The sequence below is a fragment of the Tenrec ecaudatus genome, chromosome 6 (genome assembly GCF_050624435.1).
Source record: "Tenrec ecaudatus isolate mTenEca1 chromosome 6, mTenEca1.hap1, whole genome shotgun sequence".
In the NCBI taxonomy this organism is placed as follows: domain Eukaryota; kingdom Metazoa; phylum Chordata; class Mammalia; order Afrosoricida; family Tenrecidae; genus Tenrec; species Tenrec ecaudatus.
The window spans coordinates 167,418,565-167,441,972 of NC_134535.1; the positions used below are offsets into that span (position 1 = coordinate 167,418,565).

Consider the following 23,408-nt stretch of genomic DNA (forward strand, 5'->3'; position numbering starts at 1 on the left):
CCAAAAATAATAAAGAATAAATGAATGGATAAACTATTTTTTTATTTGAGATGTTTAATAAGATGCTTTTAAATGGGGTTGGGATTACTTGGAACAAGAGAATAATGGTAACTGGGAAAAAAACAAAACCCTAAAACTATCTTCCCTAAGAAGAAAACAAAATATTAATGGGAAGAAGGCAGTAAAGACAACCTTTTACCAAGAGGATCTCCATGAGAGCAAGGTCTATATCTTGACCATCTTTTAATATCCTGTGCCTATTGTCGTGAAAGACACAGACTCGAAATGCAATAAATTCCCGTGAAATATGATTCAGCGAATGCATTAAACATCCTCAGGAGCCAAAACCCCTCGTGGATGCTCACCCACAAAACTAACCACTCACTAGCTTAGACACTCTACCTTTCTCCACGATGAAAGTGATCACTAAAAAACGATTTTAAAAAATAAAACAAAATAAATTCATCTTAAAAGTCATCCCCAAACGCACTGCCATCACATTCATTCTCACTTTAAGGGAGCAGACAGCCTCAGCATTCTCCCGTGGAGTGCATTGGAGTGGCCAGTGACTGACAGGCGTCTAATGACTAACCCACGGAGGCATGCCCCCTGGGCTCCTTTCTATCAGTGTTAAATCCCCTCTCTAGCTCCATTCCTAACCGAAGATGACTCAACTGGGGATCACAGTCTTAACATTTTGAAAGTCTTCGCGGAAAGTTCCATGAATCAAGCCCGAATCTGCTCCCTGAAATTAGCTGCATCTCATTGACCACACAGGAGAAGCCTCATTCACAAGACAGAAATTCAAATGTGGGAACAAACCAGTCAATGGCTTCCTCTTTCTCCACACAACGCGCATGAACGAAGGCACAGAACACCCGCACACCAGCGATGTTCTCCCCACAGTTCCACTTTATTAAGTGATGATGCCTACAGTGTTCCAGATAGGGTCTGACTAACACAAATTAGAACGGGTAACTTAATTCAGATCTCGCCTTCTGTGTGCTAAATGCTCTTACTGCTCCCGCAGGTCACAGCCTATTTCTATGGATGGCGACACTGAGATCAGGGTCAGTAATGCCCTTCAGTTTCGTTCAGTCTTGCGTAGGAACGTGGAGTATCTCACGTTCAGTCCCTGGGTATCTGGTGACTGAGGACTCTAATCCAGCACCTCAGCTCATTCCAGGTGTGTTTCATGTTAAGAAACCCTGGTGGCCCAGTGTTTAAGGGGTCAGCTGCTAACCAAAGGGCTGGAGAAAGATGTAGCAATCTGGCTTAGAGCCTTGGGAACTGTTACAGGCAGCTCTACATGATCCAATAGCGTCACTATGAGCAGGATTTGACTCGATGCAATGAGTTTCTATTTATCTGGTCAGGTAGATCTGTTAATCAATTTAATTCATCAGGATATCTTAATCTGATGACTATATTTTAGATTTTTACTAGGTACTGTGTTAAACAAAAAATCAATTAAAAACCCCCATTCAGGCTAAGAACATCTAGTATCGCAGTTTCATTACATCCAATAACACGTGGTGGAAGAAGGGGAGTTCCGTGCCTGGTCTCAGTCTACAAAGTCAAGTATAAAAGTTATTGCAATTTTTTAATATATATATATATATATATATATATCAAAAGCTAACCTGTGTCTGTCTCCTTTGCTCTGGACCTTGACTCTATCTTGTATTCCCGATGATCACGCTCATGACTTCATACACAGAAGCAAAGCAATGGTCATTCTGCGGGCTTATCACCGAAATGGTGAGTCATCAAGAACTTTGCACTTAAAGCACTCTCCCTTACAAAAGGGAAGTAACTTTCTCCTTGCAGCATCAAAACAGTCATTTCAGGATGGATTGTGATAAAAGTTGTATGAGCCCCAATAAGATGATTTTAATTTTTTAAAAATTGATCATGTATAGCAATTAAAACAATGCTTGATAAAGAAAAAAAAGTCATTTCATTCATAGCTATTGCTAAGTACGACTTTAGAAGCAAGCTAACATCAAATGGGAGGCAGCTGAACTTTAATTCATATTAATTTTCTCCCTTAAAACAACTAATGGAAAAGTGTATCATGTTAATAAGCTTTCCGATAGGTTTGCTTTCTGAGGGTCCGTCGTTATTATGTGGCATTTCCCTAAATTAATACTGTTCTTGGCAGAATTTCAGAGTCACCGAATCATGAAGCACCTGATAGCGAAGGCCACATGATGTAGTTTTAGGTACTTTATATAGATATGTTTCCTTAAATCACTCATGCATTCACCTGACGTATTTGACCGTGCAGTATTTTAATATTTTATGTATATAAGACGTACAGATAGCGTATTCTTAACATACAGATCGGACACCTCTGAGGCTCCTGGAAAAGCACTCTGGGGATGCTGCCGATGAAAAACACAGGCATGCACCAAGCTTCTCACTTCAGCTTGGGTTCTGGGAGCCCGTGTAACTCATCAAGGGAAAGATTATGCAGCCTAGGACTGAGAAGGAGCTTGTGGGCCCAGGCGGTCATCAGTTCACCCAGGCTCCTGGTGATACCATGTGTGTCAGCGTAGACTGCACTCCATCCAATTGTCAATGGCTGACGTTTCAGAAGGGGATGTTCAGGCCTTTGTTCTGAGGCACCTCTGGGCAGATTCAAACTCCCAACCTTTGGGTTAGCAATCATACACACTAACACCCAGTGCATTCCACTTTCAGAAGCTTCCTTTGGGACCTTTGTCCGCAAAAATGTTTAAATCAAGGGCGGTTTAATCATAAAATGACCTAAAAACTCCATATTCCTTGTGGCATTTCTTCTTATGAGTTATTTTCTACGAGGAAATATTACTCTATCAAACTACTCTAGCAGAATTCATCCTGAGTGGTTTCAAGATATTGTATGGAAATGTCAACAGTTTGGGACATTTTTGCATTAGAACCTGGGACTTGACTAAATCCCAGAATTAGACTAATACAGTTACTTAAGTGACCACACACCGATACTAGTAGGAGACAGTGGAAGGAGAGTGGCTTCATTACAACAGTCTGACAAGAAGATCTACAACATCCTCACATCTCGTTAATAGGTATGGTGTCATGGCGACAGACTGGTTGCCAATTGGGTGGTCAACTCCACGGTCAGCAGTCAGAAACCACCAGCTTCTCCATGGGAAAAAGATGGGTTTCCTACGGCCCTGAAAGAGGGAACAGTCTCGGAAACACACAGGGGCAGTTTCACCCTGTCCTGGGGTCCCCGCGGTCACTAGGAGTTGACATTGACTTGACGACAATGAGTTGGGTTTGGGGATTGTGTGGGTGTGTGTTTAATCTTATTAACAGGTACATTTCTAAGGAGTAAACTATTGTCAACAATGACATTCATGTACATCACCTTAAAGCTTACTAGAACTATGTAAAGTATTAAAAGAGATACCCCATACAGAGTCCAGGTCTGTGTTTCCTAACGGTGCATATTCTCCTACAGTGTGATGATCCACGTTAACAATGGATTATCCTGTTCAAGCAGTGGGGGGGGGTGATTTCAAGTTTTAAAATGTGGGCTATTATTAAGAATTTCTATGCTGCACACATATATGAAAGTATACAATACAGACACATGCTTTGCTTGGCTTTCTTTATTGTATAATTATTGCTTGTCACTTATCAAATATCGCATTATAATTATTTGCTTTATGGAGTGGTTCATAAGGTCAGTGGTTTGGGTGACCAGATGTTGGCAGGGAAAGTAAAGGGCATATTAGTCATGGTCAGCCATGCAGAACCTCAACATCCACATCGTGTGTTTTAGCCTCATGTTACACTGCTGGGCTTCGCTTACTGCCAAACTGGGTACCGAATGGATGTATAAATATGTAATCAAGTACTTAAAGATGTTCTCCAAAGCGCAGCTAGGCTCAGTCTTCTCCAGAAGGAGTCATGGGTTTTCAGAAGGAGCTCTGGCAGTGGCACAGTGGTGAAGTGCTTTCCCGGGAACTGAAAGATCGGTGGTTCAAACCCGCCAGAAGTCCCACAGGGAAAGGACACAGCAGACCATTTCCAGAACAGGTCTGCAGCCTTGAAACCCCTGTGAGGGTTTTCTCCTGTGCCCTTCAGGCTTGCGGAGTTGGAATCAACTTGATGGCCATGAGTTTTTAATCTATTGCAGGCCCTCTAAATTATCTATTAAAAATGAAAAGATTTCATAAGGAGAATTAGAATTGTCTGAAAAGTAGAGCTGACAAACAAAGTCATTGTCATTGAGTGGATTATGACTTCGGGTGAACCCCGAGGGCAGAGGAGAACTGTCTGTGGGTTTCTGAGACTGCACCTCTCTACTGGAGTAGAAAGCCTCACCTCTCTCTCACGGAGCAGCTGGTGGTTTCAAACTGCTGACCTTTGGAGGGGTAGAAAGTGTAGAGTGAAGATGGTGTGTGTGGCTGTCCTCCTAAGGAAATATTACCTCCAAACTCCTACTTTCAAAAGGGGTTCACGTGATGAGAATCTATGAGTTCTTCTGCAAGATTCGGTCATGAGAATCGCTGCATCCATTTGTTGGCCTTTGGGAAGCCAGACCCCACAGGAGAGGAATTTCCAGAACCTCTTATTTGAATGATAGAACGCAAGCCCATAGATTTTGAATTCAACCATTAATTGGCTATGTGACTGCTACCCAGCTCCTGAAACCTTCTCTACTTGGGGATCGCAAGTCAAACCTGAAGACTGCGTCCTACTTGCTCTAGGTAAACTGTGAAAATGAGATTAAACCACGCTCCATAGCAAGACCGTGGCCAAAGGGAAAAACAGCACTAAGTGGCGACAGAGGCTCTGCGGGTTGTTTTCATTTTGTGTGATTCTCCCCGAGACTCTATCGAGCACACGAACTAATTGTTGTCAACCTTCACTCAGTATTTAAAAACAAACAAGAGAAACAACTTCTTCGAAACATCTAAGCCGTTGATAGGGGGTCGTGGGTTTAAGTTCCTTCGGGATAACTGTACCTGGCTCTGAAGCTGGGTGACTTCTCTGGCGAAGACACTGTCAATGGTGGCTGGCATCTGCTTATACAGAGAGTTGGAAAGGTTGGCCTTCGTGGTGCCTTTGTACTTGGCCTGGGGCGGGGAGAAAGAAATGGAGAGAGAGAAAAAAAAAAGAAATACTCCTCAATTCTTTTACTGTGAAGAACAGAGTAAAAATGAAACTTTCTGCAGAAACAGATCCAAACATCCCAACATCCTCCCAGAGACTGGGTGTGACCGGCCTGTTCTGAAGAGAGAGAGCGAATAAGTGCAAATCGCCGTGGAGCATGATTTAAATAACGCAAGGGATAAAGTAACAACTGCTTTCCGTTGAAACCCATGCAGGCGTCTGGACGGAAGTCATGCTGCGCTTTGAGAAAACTGCCTCTGTTTGGTCAACAGAGAGCAAACCTGCGCACCATGCAGCCTCTGCCGTGGTCGAGACAACGCGCAGCCTCAGCACTGACCGCCTAGCACCTGAGCACGAAGGGTTTCTGACAATGCTGACAGAAAGAAGTGCTGCCATCCTGACCACGGACTGCAGCCTGGACCGGGATGATCCATAGTGTTTTCACCAGCTGGTTCTTTAAAGTGCAATCGCCATGCCTTTCTTTCTAGTCTGTCTTAGCCAGAAGCTCGGTTGAAGTCAATGGAGCATCATAGTAACTAACAATCGTCCACTGAGGCGCACTGACCAGGGCTGAGTGCAGGCCTTCCGACAGGAGGTGAGGGTCCCACCAGGGCCCACAAGCCAGGGGTAACGGGGGTGCCTCTGATGGCGACTGCATTTTCTCCGAGATCTCACTCACTGCTCATAGAGAGACACAGCTTTTGTCACTGCTTCTTTGGGATATTAGGTACCAGGGAACACCACAGATTGCCCCTCTCGTGTGTGTGTGTGTGTGTGTGTGTGTGTGTGAGACACACACACGTGTGTGCTCTCTACAGTTTACTCTTTCAGGACAAAGCATCAAGGAATAACTGAAAACACAAAGAATTCTTCTGCACCTAAGAAACGGACAGCTAGGACGTAATAAGCAACATTGTGTCTTTTCACGCTGTCCATAACTCCTTACTATGACTCCAAGAATTGGCATTGATTCACTGAGCACATACTCTGGGTGTCCAAAATATTCTTGGAATGCTAGTAGTTAATAACGGCTACCAATCTCCCACACGTTCCCCCTGAGATCAGCGGAGATCATCTGCAGGAGATCCTGTTGAGCTTTGCCAGGACTAACTTAGGGAACACTAGAGGTCAGTCATTTACAACTATTTCACTCACTCGCTTTCCAAGCTTCTAGATCTCCTCACAGACCACAGTGAGGCATCTTCAAAGGACCCACTGCTAATATTTTTGTGCTTCAAGATGCAACATAAATTGCATTCCCAAAAGCCTCTCAGAAGGAGATGACGGAATTTTTCGGCTACGGAAAAAAAAAAGTACAGCCTAGAGTATTTCTCATCACATAATCACTGGAGCTCTCTCTGTGTAACTGCGTTTTCTCCTCCTCAAAAACACTATCCACTGACGGGAAATTACTTTCCAAAGATACACTGAAGTTTCATTTATTTTCAAAGTACTCATATCTAATAGTTCCTATCGAATACGTCTGTTGAGAACGAAAAGAACGGAACGGCTAAACTTAACTCTTTTAACCAGGGCTTCCTGAATAATTATCTAACAGCCTTCCTTTTCCAAAGTACTTCTGTTAAAATAAGAAAGAGTTGGAGTCTAAACAGAGACTATTTAATAAACTAGACCAACCATGTATGGAACAAAACATACCTATTTCTACCTGAGTCCACTGGCATCGGGGATAGGAGAGTGTTGGGCTTAAAACTGCTAAAGCCAGTGTGGTCAGCTCTTATAAACGCTTGTTATTCAGGTCTTTTTGATGTGTCTCACAGCACTGGGGACGCAGCACAAAGCGCCCTGTAGCTGTAAACCCAGGCTGCACACCACTCAACCGGGAACTCAGAATAATACTGGTAGCCCGAGGCTCCACCTGGCAACTGAAATTGGTACTTCGGGGATACAAGGCTTGGTCACCCACCAGCATTTCTTCTTTTTCTTTAAATCATTTTATTGGGGCTCCCCAAGTAATTCTGATCAAGCCAGAGTAGAAAATCATCCTAAATCAGTCAGTGGGGATGGGGGAGGGGAGGAAAGAGAAAATGCTCTGTCAGCACTTCCCTTCCACTGACCAATTCTGATCTAACCTTGAACCTTGCCTGTCTCTCAGGATTCGTTTCATATGCCAGATGATTGAGTCCTACTTGAAGAGGTGCTTTTTGAGAAATTTCAGGCTGAAACAGAGATTAGTGGAGGAGGGGGTGGATTGTTGAAGCCCCCAGGGATTATTCTAAAAGTTGTCAGGTTTTCCTGTAGACTTATATGGCTTTTTTTTTACATATTATCTAGGCTATTGAAAGGCATTTGTGATCAAAATATCTTTTCCTACATGTTTGGGAAAACTGAAAAAATGAAGGGCTTAAAACTTAGGTGGGATCATATGAAATCCATCATTTCTAGATGGTTTGACTACCAACAAACAGGCCCATCATTTCTCGATAGAGAAATGTGAAGGAACAGCATTGGAAGTATCACATTGCTTCAGGTGGTTCATGCAAGAAAGAAATGGCTAATATATGTGGGACGAAAAGAACACCCTTTAAATAAATTCAGCTTATTTTTATGGACCACGATGGAAAATAAAAATGATTGGATAGAATATCTATAACAAGCTGATAACATTATTAAAATATTAGATATAGCTGTACTAAAATAGGTACATCTAAATAAAGTAAGATAAATATATATAAGTAGATATATCCAAAATGAGTCTCAGATGTCGAAATAGCTAAAATATTCCATGTTAGCTCTTTGTGCCTTGTTTTGTGATGTGCTGGTTGCCAGTAAAAGGCACTACTAAGCATCACCCAATTTCCCCAGCATTTAAGAATAAAATAAACTATGTCCTTAATGACTGAATCAACTACATAGTTAGCAAATGAAAAGTACTGACTTACTTAAATATGAATATTAATTATTTTGTAAAATAATGAAAATATTGTCTAGACATTCATTGGAAGTGCAAATAATTGTGTTATGACTGCTAATGCCTTTCTCGCGCAATGAAAATGCCTAAAATGCTCTTCACAGGAAAAGTTACAGAAATTCAATTCAACATTTCTTGGTTCCATCAAGCATACTATCCCCCAACTTCAGTGCATGGACATTTACAGATATATGAAAACGACAGGAAAACTCAAGTCATCTTGTTAAGTTTCTGGTACGTTACCTCAGAAATGAATGCACCAATATGTTTCACATGGTTTAGCATGGGAGTGTCCGTCACAAATGTGCACTTGTCCTTTGATTTTTGATACTCTTCTTTATAGTGGATCTTAAAGGGAGAATGGTTTACAGAAGGAGAGAAAGAAGAAAAGTCATTTCAAGGAGCTTACAGTGAACAGAATATTGAAGTCGACGGCATCGATTGTCTGAAGCATATCTCCAATGGAGAACTACCCTCAAGTAAAGTGACACCCAGGACAGAACTGCAAAGTGGACGTGGCAGATCAAAGGATGGCTCTTCTTTGGGTAACGAGGGGTGTACTTACCTCTGGGGGTCAGCAGTAGGTATAGTGGGACCCTGGTGACTATCATACCAGGTTGGCCCAGCTTTCCCAGATAAATTGGTAACCACTCTCTGTCACTCACACCTCTATCTTGATTGATTGCTATTTCTAAGCCCCTGCCTTCAACCGCCAAGCCTGTCATCAAACAGATATACCCTCAAAGTAGAAAGCAAGAAACCCACCAGGAGAGATGGCGCCGATTAAGAAGTCAAGATGCACACACGAAGGCCGATAGTAGCATGATTACCTTCCCACACCAGAGCAGACAGAGGCTTGAATGATAGCCCTGGGGGGCTTGCTGTGACTAACTGCTATTTTGTCAGCTGTCCTGAAGTCACCCGGGCTCACAAAGGAAGGAAGGGCTGGTCAGTCCAGGGCCGTCCCCATGATGGGGCCCAGGCTGAGCCAGCTGGGCCACAGGGTTGTCATTGGCAGCGGTTTGGAGTCCCTGTTGGCCTGAAAGCAAGCCCTGTGGACGGAACCCTCTTCCAAATGAGGCCCACAGCAAGCCTTCCCTGGCAGACAGGGTGACGGCCCATGTTTCCCCCAGGGAGGGAAGCAGTCTACCACCGACGGAGCAGTAATGCCTCTCTTATGCGTTGCTGTTGCTAGTCACAACCTGACACGGTAGGGCAGCTCACAGGGTCTTCTGGGCCGTCAATCTTGAGGAGAGCCCGTCACCAGCGCTCGCTCCCAGGGAGCCCACGGGGTAGCTTTGAACCATCAACCTTCCCGTGAATAGCTCCAGGCTGCTGCTATCTTTAATCCCCCCCAGATCAGACACACCCAATTGATGGACACGAAAAACTAAATGCAGTGCGACCCACGGCCATGACCTCCATGCCGACTCTCCGCCACCCTGGGGGACGGAGTGGAAGTGCTCCTTCTGGGCTTCAGAGATGACAAATCTACAGGAGCTGATGGCCTTGTCTTCCTCCTGCGCTGGCGACATAGCTCACTCGGTTACCAGGGCTCCTAATGGATATGAAGGCGCCTCCCAGGCTCCGTGTTTGCCCCTGCCCAGAAAGTGGGTCTTGGAAACGTGAACGGAAGGCTGTCTCTCTCTGTGGGCACACACACCAGCAAGTGAAAGCCGGCAGACTGCGCCCAGCCTGCTCATTTCTCCTCTCGGATTTACCAGTACAACGAGTCACCCCCGCCCCCTTGGGGAGAGGCCAGAAGGGTTATTGTGGGGGCAGGTCCCCCAGGGACACGTGAGCCCCAAAGAAATTGGCAACTATGGTCACGGGTCCCAAACGCAATCGCATTTGGATACTAATTTGGATACAAGATTTAGGACTAAGAAATTGGGAGGCTGAAGGTCAAGTGAAAGACGAGTTGGGAGGATGAAAGTCAAATGAAGGATGAGTTGGGAGGATGAAGGTCAAATGAAGGACGAGTTGGGAGGATGAAGGTAATTTGCTGAAAGTTATAGCACCCTGTAATAACGTCATGTTGACCCAACCAAGACTGTGAATACGTCCGTTGAAATAAAAGTGTCCCGGTTCAGATGATGAATTATACGCGCTCCCTAATTCCAACCCCAGTGAAGCTGACTTGTACGCACTACCTGGGTTTAAAAAAAAAACAATAAAAACCTGACTAATATTGATCTGACACACTAGCATTAGACGCTTTCACCATAAGCAAACGCCACTTGAAGAGTATCATTTGGGCCTGAGGTTCAGCCAGATATGAACATTCTCAGTACAGTTATGTCAACATACCATTGTTTCATTGCTGTGGTGCTCAGATATTAAATGCCTACCACAATTAACACCGGCTTTATTCACAAAATCAACATTAGAACATATTTATCTTATCTGAGCAGTAAATTACTTTTTTTCCCTTTCTCAGAGATTAACCATAATTTCAGGTTTCTGCAAATCACCCTCCTCAGTCACTAGCAATTAAGCCGTTAATGGCAGTATGGTAACTAGCAGGCTATTTTGATCATAGGGAGAGGGGGAAAAAATATGTCCGTTATATAATTAAGTGTGAGGGAAAATAACCTATCATTAGGCTTAAGTTTGGCTCATTATTGTTATCTTTTGCCACCATCTCTTCCCATCACATTCACATTCTTCCCTGCTGTGGTATGTGCTTGGGCTCGGGCCTCTGATAAGCCCTGACATAGCAGAGTGCTCCCGACGACGGAGCCCCGGATAAGGCGGAAGCGTTTACTTCCTTCGCTGCACAGGCAAATACTTGAGGCATAAACGAGGCCTCCGTTTCTTTCTTGGGTGTCATTTCAAACATAAAGGAGAACATGCACACATGTATATGCGGGGGGAGGGGGGAGGGAGGGTGGTGGTACTATCCTGAGTCAATATTGAAGGCGGGGCAGAGAGAAAGTTATCCAGTATGGAAGGCAACCAGGTTACATTTCATACAACCACCGAGAGCCTCAAATCAGAAGACTTCCCACGCCAAACTCAGAGGCAAAGAAAGTCTGAGTGACACAAACTCACGAATAAAACACAATCACCTAGCAACAGCCAACACGGCGGCGGTACCTGTCACGTCAATTCTCCAGCTCCAGGGGCCCCCCACATGCTGCAGAGGAGGATGGCACCCCCATAGTTTTCCATGGCTTGTTTCCCAGCACTAGATGGCCAGGCCTTTGCTCCAGGGTCCCTCTGCGTGGATTCTATCTTCCAGAACTTGGTGAGCTCCCACACACGCAGACTGCTTCTCTATTGACCAGAGAGCCCTTTCCTGAGAGAATCCTGTCTCTACTTTACAACCTCAGGTTAACAACAACATCAAACGAAAAACCACCCCATGCGATCGCGTTGGTTCTAACTCCTGGCAGTCACGTGTGCTCAGAGACTAGAACTGAGTTCTAGAGGAAGCAGATCACCCTGGCCCTCCAGAGGGATGGCAACTGCCCACGGTTAGGGAAGCAGTGGAGTGGACACCTGCTGTGCTGCCATGTCTACATCGTACAGCCTACTGGCCACGTTATCGATCCATCTACACCGTACAGTCTCAGGTAAGCCCCGTCTATTGGCTACATTATTGATCCATCTATACCATACAGTCTCAGGTAAGCCCCGTCTATTGGCTATATTATTGATCCATCTATACCGTACAGTCTCAGGTAAGCACCATTTATTGGCTACATTATTGATCCATCTACACCGTACAGCCTCAGGTAAGCACCATCTACTGGCTACATTATTGATCCATCTACACTGTACAGCCTCAGGTAAGCCCCGTCTATTGGCTGCATTACTGATCCAACACCTTCATCCCTGCTAATAGAACATGAGGGATGCCTGAGAGCATTTTATCTCAGGGGGGCCAGGTGGAGACTGCAGCATCAGATGATAAATTGGTCTAGAACAACAGTTCTCAACCTGTGGGTCACAACCCCTTTGGGGGTCGAATGACCCTTTCACAGGGGTTGCCCAATTCATCACAATAGCAAAATGACCGTGATGAAGTAGCAACAAAAATAATTTTAGGGTTGGGGGGTCACCACTACACGAGGAACCATAAGAAAGGGTTGCGGCTTGAAGAAGGTTGAGAGCCTCTGCTCTAGACCAATCATGGTTCATCTCATTCTCCTTGGTGATTGGTCTGGGATGTCTGGTGCCCATAGGCCATGGGTGGAAGTCTTCTCGCAGTGTTGCCAGTGTTAGTGGCATTAAGAGAGAGGCTTTGCTAGCCCAGTGCCCTTCTCCCTTGTTCTCCTGCCCCTGCCCCCACTATCCCATCCCTTCCTTCCCCAATCACGGAGGTCTTCTATCCTAAGTCAGCAGTGAAGGTGGAGCAGGAAGGAAGGACCCGGTGAGGCTGATAACATCCAGGACTGAGCCTGCCACCTCCAAGCTTCTTCTGTGAACAGAGGAACTGAAGAGCAACATGCGACACCACTGCACCGGGGATTCCCTGTCACTCTCAGCCACCTGCATGCACACCCACTGGCTTTCAGATGGAAACTTCAAAAAGACCACGTTCATGACTTTAGGGTTATTAAAATGCACCGCCCCACCCCCCAAAAGGGTTGTTTTCTCCAGATGCACAATGGAGCTATGCTTCAAGTACAGCCGTGCTGCCTGCTCCTGCACTTGTGACTTCAACTGAGTTGAGTCAGTTCCTGGCTGACCTTGCGCAACAGAAGAAAGTGTTTGGGGCTACCTCCTTGACAAACCTTCTTCGCCCCAACCACCTAGACCGCCTTTCCACAAACAAAAGCATACCGGTTGAACGCAGCCAGCCCTGGATGCCTGGATGCTGGATCCATCACTATTGGTTCACAGGGCTGTTATTGTGGACGTTGTGTGTCAGCCACTCAACCCCGACTCAGAGGGTCTCCAGAGGAAACCCCCATGAACAGAACAGCGCGGCCACATAGGGTGTTCAGGCTGTGCTCACTGTGGGGGCCAGTCTCTTATGCAGAGTGCTGGGGAGGTCCCCGCTGTGCTCCCAGGGCTCCTTGTGGAGGGTGGGGGGCAGGTCCTAGGATCTCTAACACCAGACAGGGCTTTCTCTGAAGGATCACCCACAGAAAGACATATTTTCAGGACTGGACTGCTTCACCCACCACAAGCAACGTTCATTCGCCTAGAAAATATTCTTTTTGCGGTCAGACAAAGAAACGCCCCCAAAAGGTTGAAACCACAAAATACTGAGTCAGAAGCTGCACGTCCCTGAAGTGAAAGTTGCTCTGCAGAAATGGCCGTGGTGACTAAGTTGCAGGAAACACATAAAAGACGTATTGCTCCCTGTGTGTAGCTAGAGAGATGGTGACCATCTGGTAGAAGGCTTCTAGAGCCACGGTTCCGGTTGCTCGATAGAGTCAATAGGCTTGCCCTGACTGGATTCACTGAATGGAGGTTTGACAAGCAGGACTATCAGTGGGAGGACATTTAGGGACACAAAGAGCTGTGCTTGGTTAATGGGGGAGAAATTAATTAGACGAGGCCGCCCCAGAGAAACAAGGTCTCTCAACAGTGAGCAAGCAGTTGTGCAAAGGCGGTAGCGTGGGGTGGGGGAGGGAGGGCGGTATGCCAACGTAAAGACGAAATTAGGTGAGACACCACCCCCAAAATTAAGCAAAATGACACCAAAGAAAAGTAGCTGATTCTGACCCCCAAGTCAGTCCCTTAATCTGAAAAACTGACAGTTGTCTCTGTGGAGACAGGCAGGCCTCCGAGGACCGATAGCTCTCTAGGCTAACCTTCACTTTCTGATCAATCATCTGGCCAGGGTTTGATGCCAGACTGCAGGAGAAAAACGGCAGACGCTCTCCACGGGCCGCGCCGGCCAGAGGACTCCAGATTAGACTCATCACTCGCAAGGTTCAAATGACCCACAAGGCTACTCAATGCGACGCGCCCTCAGCCAGCCACTACAAATCAGAAATGAAGAGAGTCGGCCAAGGAAGCCATCCCACGGACACGGATCTGACTTCTTGCTGCTGCCCCCAACCCCACCCCACCCCCTGCCTCCAAGAAATTCATCACAAAAGGGGCCTGGAAGTAGAATGGACTGTCACCCCACCTAGCATCATCAGAGGACCTCCACCTCTATGACACCCCACAGAAGCACATGAAAGCTGGAAGAGGTCCAAAGAGGGAAAATCAGAATTATGGGGGAAAAAATTACCCTTTTCATTTTAAAAAAATGAAGGCTGGCGGGGGGTGGCTGCAAGCCAAGCTTGAGATTCAGCCCAACCTCAGCTTGAAATGTGTCCCCACCACTGACCAGCCAGCTGGCTGGCCTTGGGCAAGCTCCTCAAGCTCTCTGGGGTTCAGCTCCGGCACCGCTGAGCTAAGTTCCTAGGAGATGTGATAAAGACACCCACACTGTGGAAAGACACCCACGCTGCACGAGGGGTACCCGGCAGACAAAGCAGAAGAAGGCCATGCCGGTGGCCCAGGCACCTCAGTCAGACAGACCTCGCTCCCTACCAGTGTGTGGCTTGACTAGAAGGAGAAGCTGCTTCTTAAGTTCCGTGGAGGCAAACACTCCCCAAAATTGCCTTCAGAGAAACAAGGAAGGCTCAGATAAATCTCTGAGTAGCATTTGGGGATATAATGGATTATAAACTCACACTAAGAGCCTTGAAGATCTGCCCCTCGCTTTCCAGATTGGCACAGTTGCCTGTGTCCACTGTGAGCCCAGACGACAGCAGAATTGCCCCACCAGGTTTTAGCGGCTGTAATCTTTGCAAGGAGCACATGTTCAGGAGCCATGGAGTGGATTCGAACTGCCAAACTTTGGGTGAGCAGCTGAGCACTTCACCAGCACACCTCCAGGGAACCTTCAGTATTAGAAATGCTGTGACCAAGGTAAAGAAAGGAGTGCTAGGCTAAGCATGAAGCACGGGCATACGAGTCAACATCAGAGGTCTAACGCAGCTTCTACTGCACCTCAGACGTAACGTAGCATGGCGACTCATCCACTTTTACCTGTCTGAGCCCCATGATTGATGGAATTTCAAATCCGCATTTGAAGCAACCATCTAATCGTGCATACAACATAACAGAAATAAGAACCTGACATGGAAGCTCACATGCTCCATATAAAACCATTGTTAAAACTGAGAAAACAAAAAGAAGTTATTACTCAGTAAGGCTATTTAGTCAAATTTCTAAACTACTTAACATGTTACTTGGTCTAATATGCAAAGTCTTTCCAGGAAGGATTGATGAAAATTAGTTTAAAAAAATGATTGTACTTATACTCTAATTTCAAACTCTACTATGAACTTTATTTAGAAACAAAAAGGAAATTTTCAAACTATAAAAATATATATACAGTTTGATATAGAAGTCTAATCCAATAAACTCAAAGAAAAACTCTAAAAATTAAACCACTATTGGCAAATTTAGAATTCTATATGGAAACAAAAACCAAATGTATGCACAGCCATAAATTTAGAGCATGAGCTAAAATGTAAGTAATACAAACATACTGCCATGTAACATAAACCTACAATAAATAGAAATTACTGCCATGTGTTTGATTTCACCCGCGTGGGGGTGAAATGACACAGCATTTGCGTTTGGAAATTGATAAAGGCTATCATTTCTTACCACTGGGTTGATTTCAGAGTCAGTGGTAAATGTTCTTACCTGAAATAACTCCAACAAAATCACCTGGTAGCCCCAGTCTCACTTTAGTTCCAATGGTTTGCAAAGAAAAAACACAACAACCAAAAACCAGCCCAAGTCACTGCTGTGAAGTCCATTCCAGCTCACCGCGACCCGAGAGGGCTGGGGGCACTGCCCCTGTGGGTGTCGATGGCATAACCACCTCCACCGCATTGGCACTTCCCAAGGAAAGCCCATGGAGTTGGCGCCCTAGCCTCGAGAGTGTACGTAGAGCTTTGAGCCGTAACATTAGGATTACAACTATCAGCATACAACATAATCGTAAACCTAAGTTAAGTGCTGCATGAAAATCTACAGGAGACAGAATAGTTAGAGTGTGTAAGGGTAAGGGCACTCACTCTCTTTGGCCAGACTTCTAGAGGTCAAGTCTCACTCCACTGTTTAAATCTGTGGCCCGAGCCCTGTGCTCACCTCTCTGCTCTCCTCCATTGCTGCATTTCTAAAATAGGAAAAAATAACCGGACTTCTCCTACATGGTGCGGTGAACTTTCCCTGCAAAATGCTCAGTAACACTTGACTGTTGCTAATATTATTGTTTTCAGTCATTATTGTTATATACAAAGAACTGGAAGCGTACTGGTGGTGTATGTATGGGGTTACGAATGAAGCTGCTAACCACCAGGTCAGCAGTTCAAAACCGCCAGTCGCTCCTCAGGAGAAAGATGAGGCTTTCTATACCATTAAGGATTACAGTCTCAAAACCCCACAATGACATTTCTACACTATCCAAGAGTCCCTCGGAGATGGAACCAGTGTGATGGCCATTTTTTTTATACCAAGAACTTACATATATATTTTCAGGTGACTACTAAGTAACAGCATAAGGAAATATTTACTTTATTACATCTCCTATTAAGAATATAAGTCCCACCATCCTTTGGTTCTTTCTGACCCACCAGAAGATGACAAGGAGATATAAAAAACTTGATTGGATGAATCCAAAAGTAATTTACCGATGTAGTAGTTAATAAGAACTAATATTCGCAGCCAGTAGGAGAAAGGAAATTGTGATACGGGCTACGGTACCAGTGGAGCTTGAAGACATTATGCTAAATGAAGTGTCAGTCACAGAAAGCCAAACGTCGAATGGCCTCACTTATACAAAAAGAGCACCAACAACAAAAAGGCAAATAGCCAAAGGTCAGCATTTATTAGGGTCACTGAGGTGGGAGGGAAGCAGAGAAAAGGGAGAATTAATGGTGATGGGGAAAAGATCACATTATTAAAAGGTAGCAGTACCCGATCCCTGTAATTGCTGTCAATAAGCTGCACAACTGCAAACAGCTGACTTGGCAAACATGTGATGGATCTATTGACAACTATGGCGGAAGAAAAGGCGTGACCCCCGGAGGTGGTCTCTGGAGGACCAAACGCCTCAGGGATTTGGTTCCTTGGCTTGGAGGGGTAGAGTCGTGGTTTCCTGAGACCCCATAATCGGGTTTCTCTTCTGCCTTAGTCCATTGTGTGGTCCTTGGGGTCTTTAAAGATTGAAAGGGGCCATCCAATACATGGCAATTGATCTCTAGTCACCTGAAGCCACAAAGCAGGACATTCAGGAAAAAGAGACGGGAGTGGGACATGTGACTAACTGTCCCCAAGAATAAACGGATGGTGACTGGTTACCATTCCTGAACATTTTGATCCAAGATTCCACAGAAGAATCCTGAATGGATCTGAGAACCTAAGACAGAATTCCAAGTTCTTATGAGCTCCAGACTCTCTGGAGCTATGGAGGCTGGGTAAATCTCGGAGAATATTGCCCTGAGATCCTTTCGACATTGTAAACACCAACAACAAAATTGGCCGAAGTCATTTTAAAAGCCAACAACCGTTTAGCCATTGCACTCATTTAAGAACTGCCGATGGGAGGTGAAATCGGTGACGGAAACCTTACAGGACTGTGAGTTTGTGTTACCGAGGGAGAAATTCAGAAAAAGAAGGGGCGATGGCTGCAGTCAAACAGTATCTCCAACATCACTGAACTGTATAAATTTTGAAACTGCTAAGTGGTGGACATTCTGCTGAGTATCTTCAACATAAATGAGTAAAGAAATAAAATTTCAAGAAAGAAACGAGTCCCTATCAATTGAGAAAACAGGTGCCAGACAGTTGGCAATACATTTCAGATGTGCCTTTGTGACTTAATCTCACTATAAGCAACCGGAGTGCTCTGGTGGCACTGGAGGGTAAGCACTGGGTTGCTAGCCTCGAGGTCAGCAGTTCAAACCCATCGGCAGTGCCACAGGAGGAAGATGAGGCCATTTGCTCCTGTAAAGACTTACAGCCTCAGAAACCTAGAGGAACGGTTCTGTTCTGTCCCACAGGGTCCATTTGGGTTGGGATTAACTCAATGGCAGTGAGCACGGCATCACACTGGAGGAACTGACCCCTGAGAGGATACCTAACCTGCTCAAGGTCACTTCTTCTGAAGGCCAACTCAGACAGAGGGGCTCCAGGGAGCTTACAGGCATGCTGCCCCACTTCCTTTGAAAACAAGCATTTATAAACTATCCCTGCTTATTAACCACAACAGAAATGACCAATATCAGGAAGCTGCAGACACCCACTCGCATTCCATGAGCCTTCTGTCCTCTGCGCCAGAGGACCATCTGAAGTGCCAGCCCTAGTGACCACCCCTTTCCCTTGTGCTTTCAGAACTCCATTAGTCATACTTACTCTGACACCCCCACACACCCCATTCTGTAATTCTCTGATTCCCTTGAAATATATTCAAACCAACCCCAATTATTGAAGGGGTGGTGGTGGGGTCACGACCAAGATGTTCCTTTAGACCACTGCCCTCACCATTGTGAGAACACAGCTTTTCATAGGCAGTTCAGGAATCTGACTCCTCTAGTCGCAAGTGAATGGTATATGCTTCTAGGTGTGTGCATTTTCCCGGTGAAGGGCACTACTGCATTCTTCAGAATAGCCAAAAGGTCCTCCCCACAAAATTAAAAACCAACCATTTGGATAGGACCCTCCCCAAACAAATGATATCACTCTACACATTTGAGAGATTCTTGGGGGTTCTCACATGAAATATACTTTGGAATTCAATGCTGTAGGACCACTCGCAAGGCAGAGTGACAGTGAAATCCGTAATGGCCAGGATTCGGAGTGGGAATGAGGAGACTGTTCCGGCAGAGATGTGCTGTGTGGGTGACCTTGGGGGACTGATGATTCCTGGACCCGGTTCTATGATGGAGACGCTAACTGAGCTGCCAGAGATGATGTCCAGATTTCCTTCCCAGCTCCATGATCTCAGTGCCACACGTACACCCAGTGCGAAACAAGACAAAAAGGACTTAACCCACTTACATCACTGATGAGTTCGGTGCATTTTCTGGCCAATTCCATGCTTAGATCTTCAATAACGGGCTTACAGAATATCTGTTCCAGGAAAAATAAACGGGGAAAGGAACACAGTTTTCTCATCATCAACTTTGTGGACCCAATGCCATTCTTCAGAGGCTGTAGCTTCACTCACCTTATCACCTCCATTGTCTTCTTCTCCTGCTTTGTCTTCTTCCGTTTCATTTTTCAAATCCTCCAACACGGGGACGTGCATTGCCTCCCTGTAAAAACAGGCAAATACTGAAAGTCACTCGTGTGGTACCTGGCTGTGCCCTCCAGTGCCTTGGAGACTCTCGAGTCCCTGGTGCTCTGGGTAAAAATGACCTTGTCCAAGCCTCAGCCCTATTTAGCTCACACTTCACACTCCTTATCACCGCCCTGTGTGGCTGAAAGGAACCGGGATGGCAGATGCCTGCCAGGACTCAGCTCAGAAGAGGTACAGATAGCCAACAGGCAAAATTCCATTTTAAGAACTGATCTTGAAAGCAGCTAGGAAATCCAAAAGACAGACTTGACTTAAACTTCATCAGTTCAACTCATTCCTAAAATAGTTGGAAAGGGACTTAAGGATGGGTAAACTGCTCAGCTAACAGACTCAAGATATCCCAGTTGAAAGCCTATTATCTCAGAGTCCACAGCTTCATCTAAATAAAACTTTCAGTGGAATGTCAGCCCTCTCTCTGGTGTGAGATAGTGACTCTCGGTTGCTCACGCTCTTCATTCGCCTAAATTAACTTTTTAAGACACACCTACTTCTCACACTCTGAAAACACCCACTTTGTAGGAGCTGATTGGAGGTGAGCAATTAATATTATGAGAAGCCCTCTGAACCACTTCAAAGACTCTCCCCTGAGTTAATTATAGCTGTTCATCTTACATTGATGGACACTGCATTGTGTCCAGTGCAAACCGCATTAAAACATGAGAAGTTGCCATGAACATGTTCTCAGCATTTGAGACTTCTAGGAAAAACATTTTCTCCAAAAAATAGCAGCCACTTTCTTTTCATTCCACTCATTGTGTCAGCTTTTACAACCACACCGGTTATTTGTGTGTTCCTCGATGTGGACCAAACTTGAACAGGTTTGAAACTATAAACCACAGCAATGCTCATAGCATGGTACATCCCACTGATCATATAACTAAAAGTGGATTTCTTTAGTTCCCCCCCTAATATCAATTTTCACATTTCCAACACTGTCTAATGGATAACTTATTCCTAATAGAGGGGATGGGTCAGTCTTCAATAGCACCCCCTGGCTATGAGAATGAGGCATCTTTGAAGCGGGGACAGATGAAGGAACTGTGAGGACCTGGGAAAGCAAGGTCAAGAACTCTGTCTGAAGTGGAGCAGGAAGACCCCCGAGAGAGACCACATGCATCAGAGACTGTGGCAGAGGCTCAGAGGAGCAGCACTGAGACTACAGGGAGCCTTGCAACACCTTGGCGACCTCAGCCCAGGTGTAGGGTGCAGCAGAAGGAAGAGTTGGTGTCCGACTAGCTCCCAAAGGATGCGGCGTGGAGTCACGTCTACCTCTTGCCTCCTGGCAACAGGGAAGCCAGAGGAGGTCGGCGATGGGACATCCCTTCCATGTCGTTTACTACAGATATACTAGAAGCTCAGAGAAAAAACGCACCCCAGAAAACAGCATTTCTCAAACGATTGATTTAGTTTAATGAGACCTCAGAAAACGAATCTTATTGAGGGAACAAATACTCTTATTCTGAAAGAAAGCAAAGCCAAGGCATCCTAGGAGAGTGATTAGTCTTTTCATAGAGGCAGATGTAGGTTCAATGAACTGACGCCACCCATCCTGCTTACCAGCAAAATGACGCAGCGAAAGGAAAATGTCCTCAGGGGGCCAAATCTGGGCACCTTCACTTTAAAATGGCAAATGTGTGGAGCCTTCGAAGGGCAGTGGGATCTGCCAGGAATGTCTTACCATTTTGCATGTGCCCCATAAAGGAGTAGAAAGGGTGGATGCTGTTTCTTCGCCCGCAAGTCCCCATTCGGATGACTTTTCTAATGTTCTAGAAGGTCCATGCCATAATCTTTTCCCAGAAATGAGTCCATTTCGAAAGCTGTAGCTTTTTATAAGAGCAAATTTTGTAAGCTTTCTTTGCAAATCTCCTGGAGTACCGGGAGGCCATCTTGCCAACACTGCCTAAGACCCCCCTCCTGGCTACGGTTTGAAGAGACGATGCGTGTGCTGCTCATTGAGCCAGCTCTGCCCCAGAGTGACTTACCTTTCGTCAGCCTCCCAAAGCAGCTATTTTCTGATATCCCGTCAGGTGACAGGTTCCTGCCGCCACCCTGCGTGCTGGGAGAAAACACTCGGTTGAGATCTAATGCAGGAGATTGGTGAAGACAAAACCCAACCCCGGCATGTGGCATTAACACAGTTCATAATCAAGAGACGTTATGTCAAAGGGGGCCTTAAAAAATCCTACTAAAACTCTCTCTTTTTTACAAAGGAAGAAATTAGAGCTAACAGAAAGTACGTACTCATCTCGTTTGTATTATTCACTGGCTTAACTAAGGCGCTATCATGGACTGAATTGTGCTTCTCCAAAAGATAAAGTGCGGTCCCTTTGGCCACCTCAAAACACAAACAAACAAACGTGGTCTGTGAGGCCGGCAGTGTTGTCCATGAGCCCTACAGTGTAGGGGAGAGTAGAACTTCCCCACCGGGTTTCCAAGGCTGTCACTCTTTTCAGAAGCAGAATGCCACATCTTTCTGCCACGCAGCAGCTGGCTGGGTTTGAACTGCTGGCCCTTTGGGGGATACTAGCTACATGTTTTAACCACAATTCCACCGGGGCTCCACCGTGGACTGTGACTTTGTTTGCCAGTAAGGTCTTTGAAGATGTCATCAAAGTTAAGGTAAGGTCATTCTGCAGTGGATGGATCCTGATCCATTCATTAGATTAGGTCCTAATCTATTAGATCCCAAGTGGGATCTCTGTAAAAGAGAAGACGCAGAAACGCATGGAGGGAAGAATGCCTGGAGACTAGGGATTAGGCTGCAGCTGTCAATCAAGGAACTCCTGGGCTTCCCCAGAAGAGGGCCAAGGAAAGATCTTCCCCCAGACCTAGAGCCACTGGATGGAACATTGCCCCGCCAGTTCTCAATTCAGACTTTCCACCTCCAGAACAAGAGACAAGGCATTTCTGCAAGTAAAGACATCCCGTTTGTTATGCAGTGTTGTGCTTGTGGTGCTTTGTTCCGGCAGCTCTCGGAAACGGACACAATGCTCAATAAAGGAAGGTTCTTTTTCCCCGGACTGTGAGTGGTGCTGTGGATGCAATGGAGTAAACATCATTTCTGCTAAGATCAGGTAGGAAATCAAAGGCTTGCTGAGTGGACACCTGTACGAGCTGTTTGGGAAGCTCCATACACCATCATGGTGGGCTGAAGCCAACATGCTTTCCTGTCACCTTTAAGTATAAGAGACAAGTCATGTATTCTCTTAAAAATTCCAAGCCCTGCATCTTATCCCAGCAAAGTTTTCTAGTCAAAAGTTCCAAAAGCTGATCTGAAGAAGAAAGAATTCATCATGGTTAGCTATCGTGTTTCAAAATTGCCTAGAATCCATTTTCCTGGTATTATTGCCATTTACTGTATATACTCGAGTATAAGCCGACCCAAATATCAGCCGAGGCACCTAATTGTACCACAAAAACTGCATTAAACATGTGCTGAATATCCCAGCTTATCCATGAGTATATACGATAATATGTATTTTGCCTTGGGACAGCCCAAAGGGGAGTGTCGGTGTTAATTCCTAACCCTTTTGCTTATTGAGAATTTCATTCCCGTTGTCTACTTTGAACTTTAGTACTCTATCCACCACATAACAGGAGTCCAAGATCGGTGTCACATGACCGATGGTTAGACCTCCAGCTTCCCAGCTGAGCTCTACCACACCCTCTGCTGCAAACTGTGCAATCCTGCTCTCCTCCAACACTGCATAACCGAACAGCAAAACCAAACGGCTGCCGGTTAATCAAAGAACAGCATTTGTCAAATAGTGAGAGTTCCTCTAAGCATTTTCAACTGTCCAGTAATGGTACACAGTTATGAGTCAAGCATCCGATCTGAAACGGTCTTCTCATGGAACAGGTGAGACGATGTGGCATCTATATATTTTTAAAGGTGAGATGAGCGTCTTCTAACTTGGAGGACGAAAGATAAGTATTAAGGTGTAACTAGAGTATATATTTATATCTCTAGGGGGTGTAATTAGAAATTGAGTGTAAGCAAATCCACAGCAA

The 23,408-nt window shown here is 45.4% G+C and overlaps 1 protein-coding gene across 2 annotated transcripts in view; it reads right to left on the reverse strand.

Moving 5' to 3' along the window:
- The window catches only part of NEBL (nebulette), a 451,165-nt gene that overhangs the window by 116,946 nt on the left and 310,811 nt on the right, over nucleotides 1–23,408 (reverse strand). The window contains exons 1-4 of one of the 2 annotated variants that reach the window (XM_075552463.1): nucleotides 19,266–19,346; nucleotides 19,097–19,168; nucleotides 8,309–8,413; nucleotides 4,986–5,096 (exon numbers count right to left, since the gene is read on the reverse strand). The exons of the other annotated variant lie outside the window; for it this stretch is intronic. Coding sequence (XP_075408578.1) covers nucleotides 4,986–5,096; nucleotides 8,309–8,413; nucleotides 19,097–19,168; nucleotides 19,266–19,346 — 369 coding nt within the window. Of the gene's footprint in view, nucleotides 1–4,985; nucleotides 5,097–8,308; nucleotides 8,414–19,096; nucleotides 19,169–19,265; nucleotides 19,347–23,408 lie in introns of those variants that run through there. 2 annotated transcript variants of the gene reach the window in all.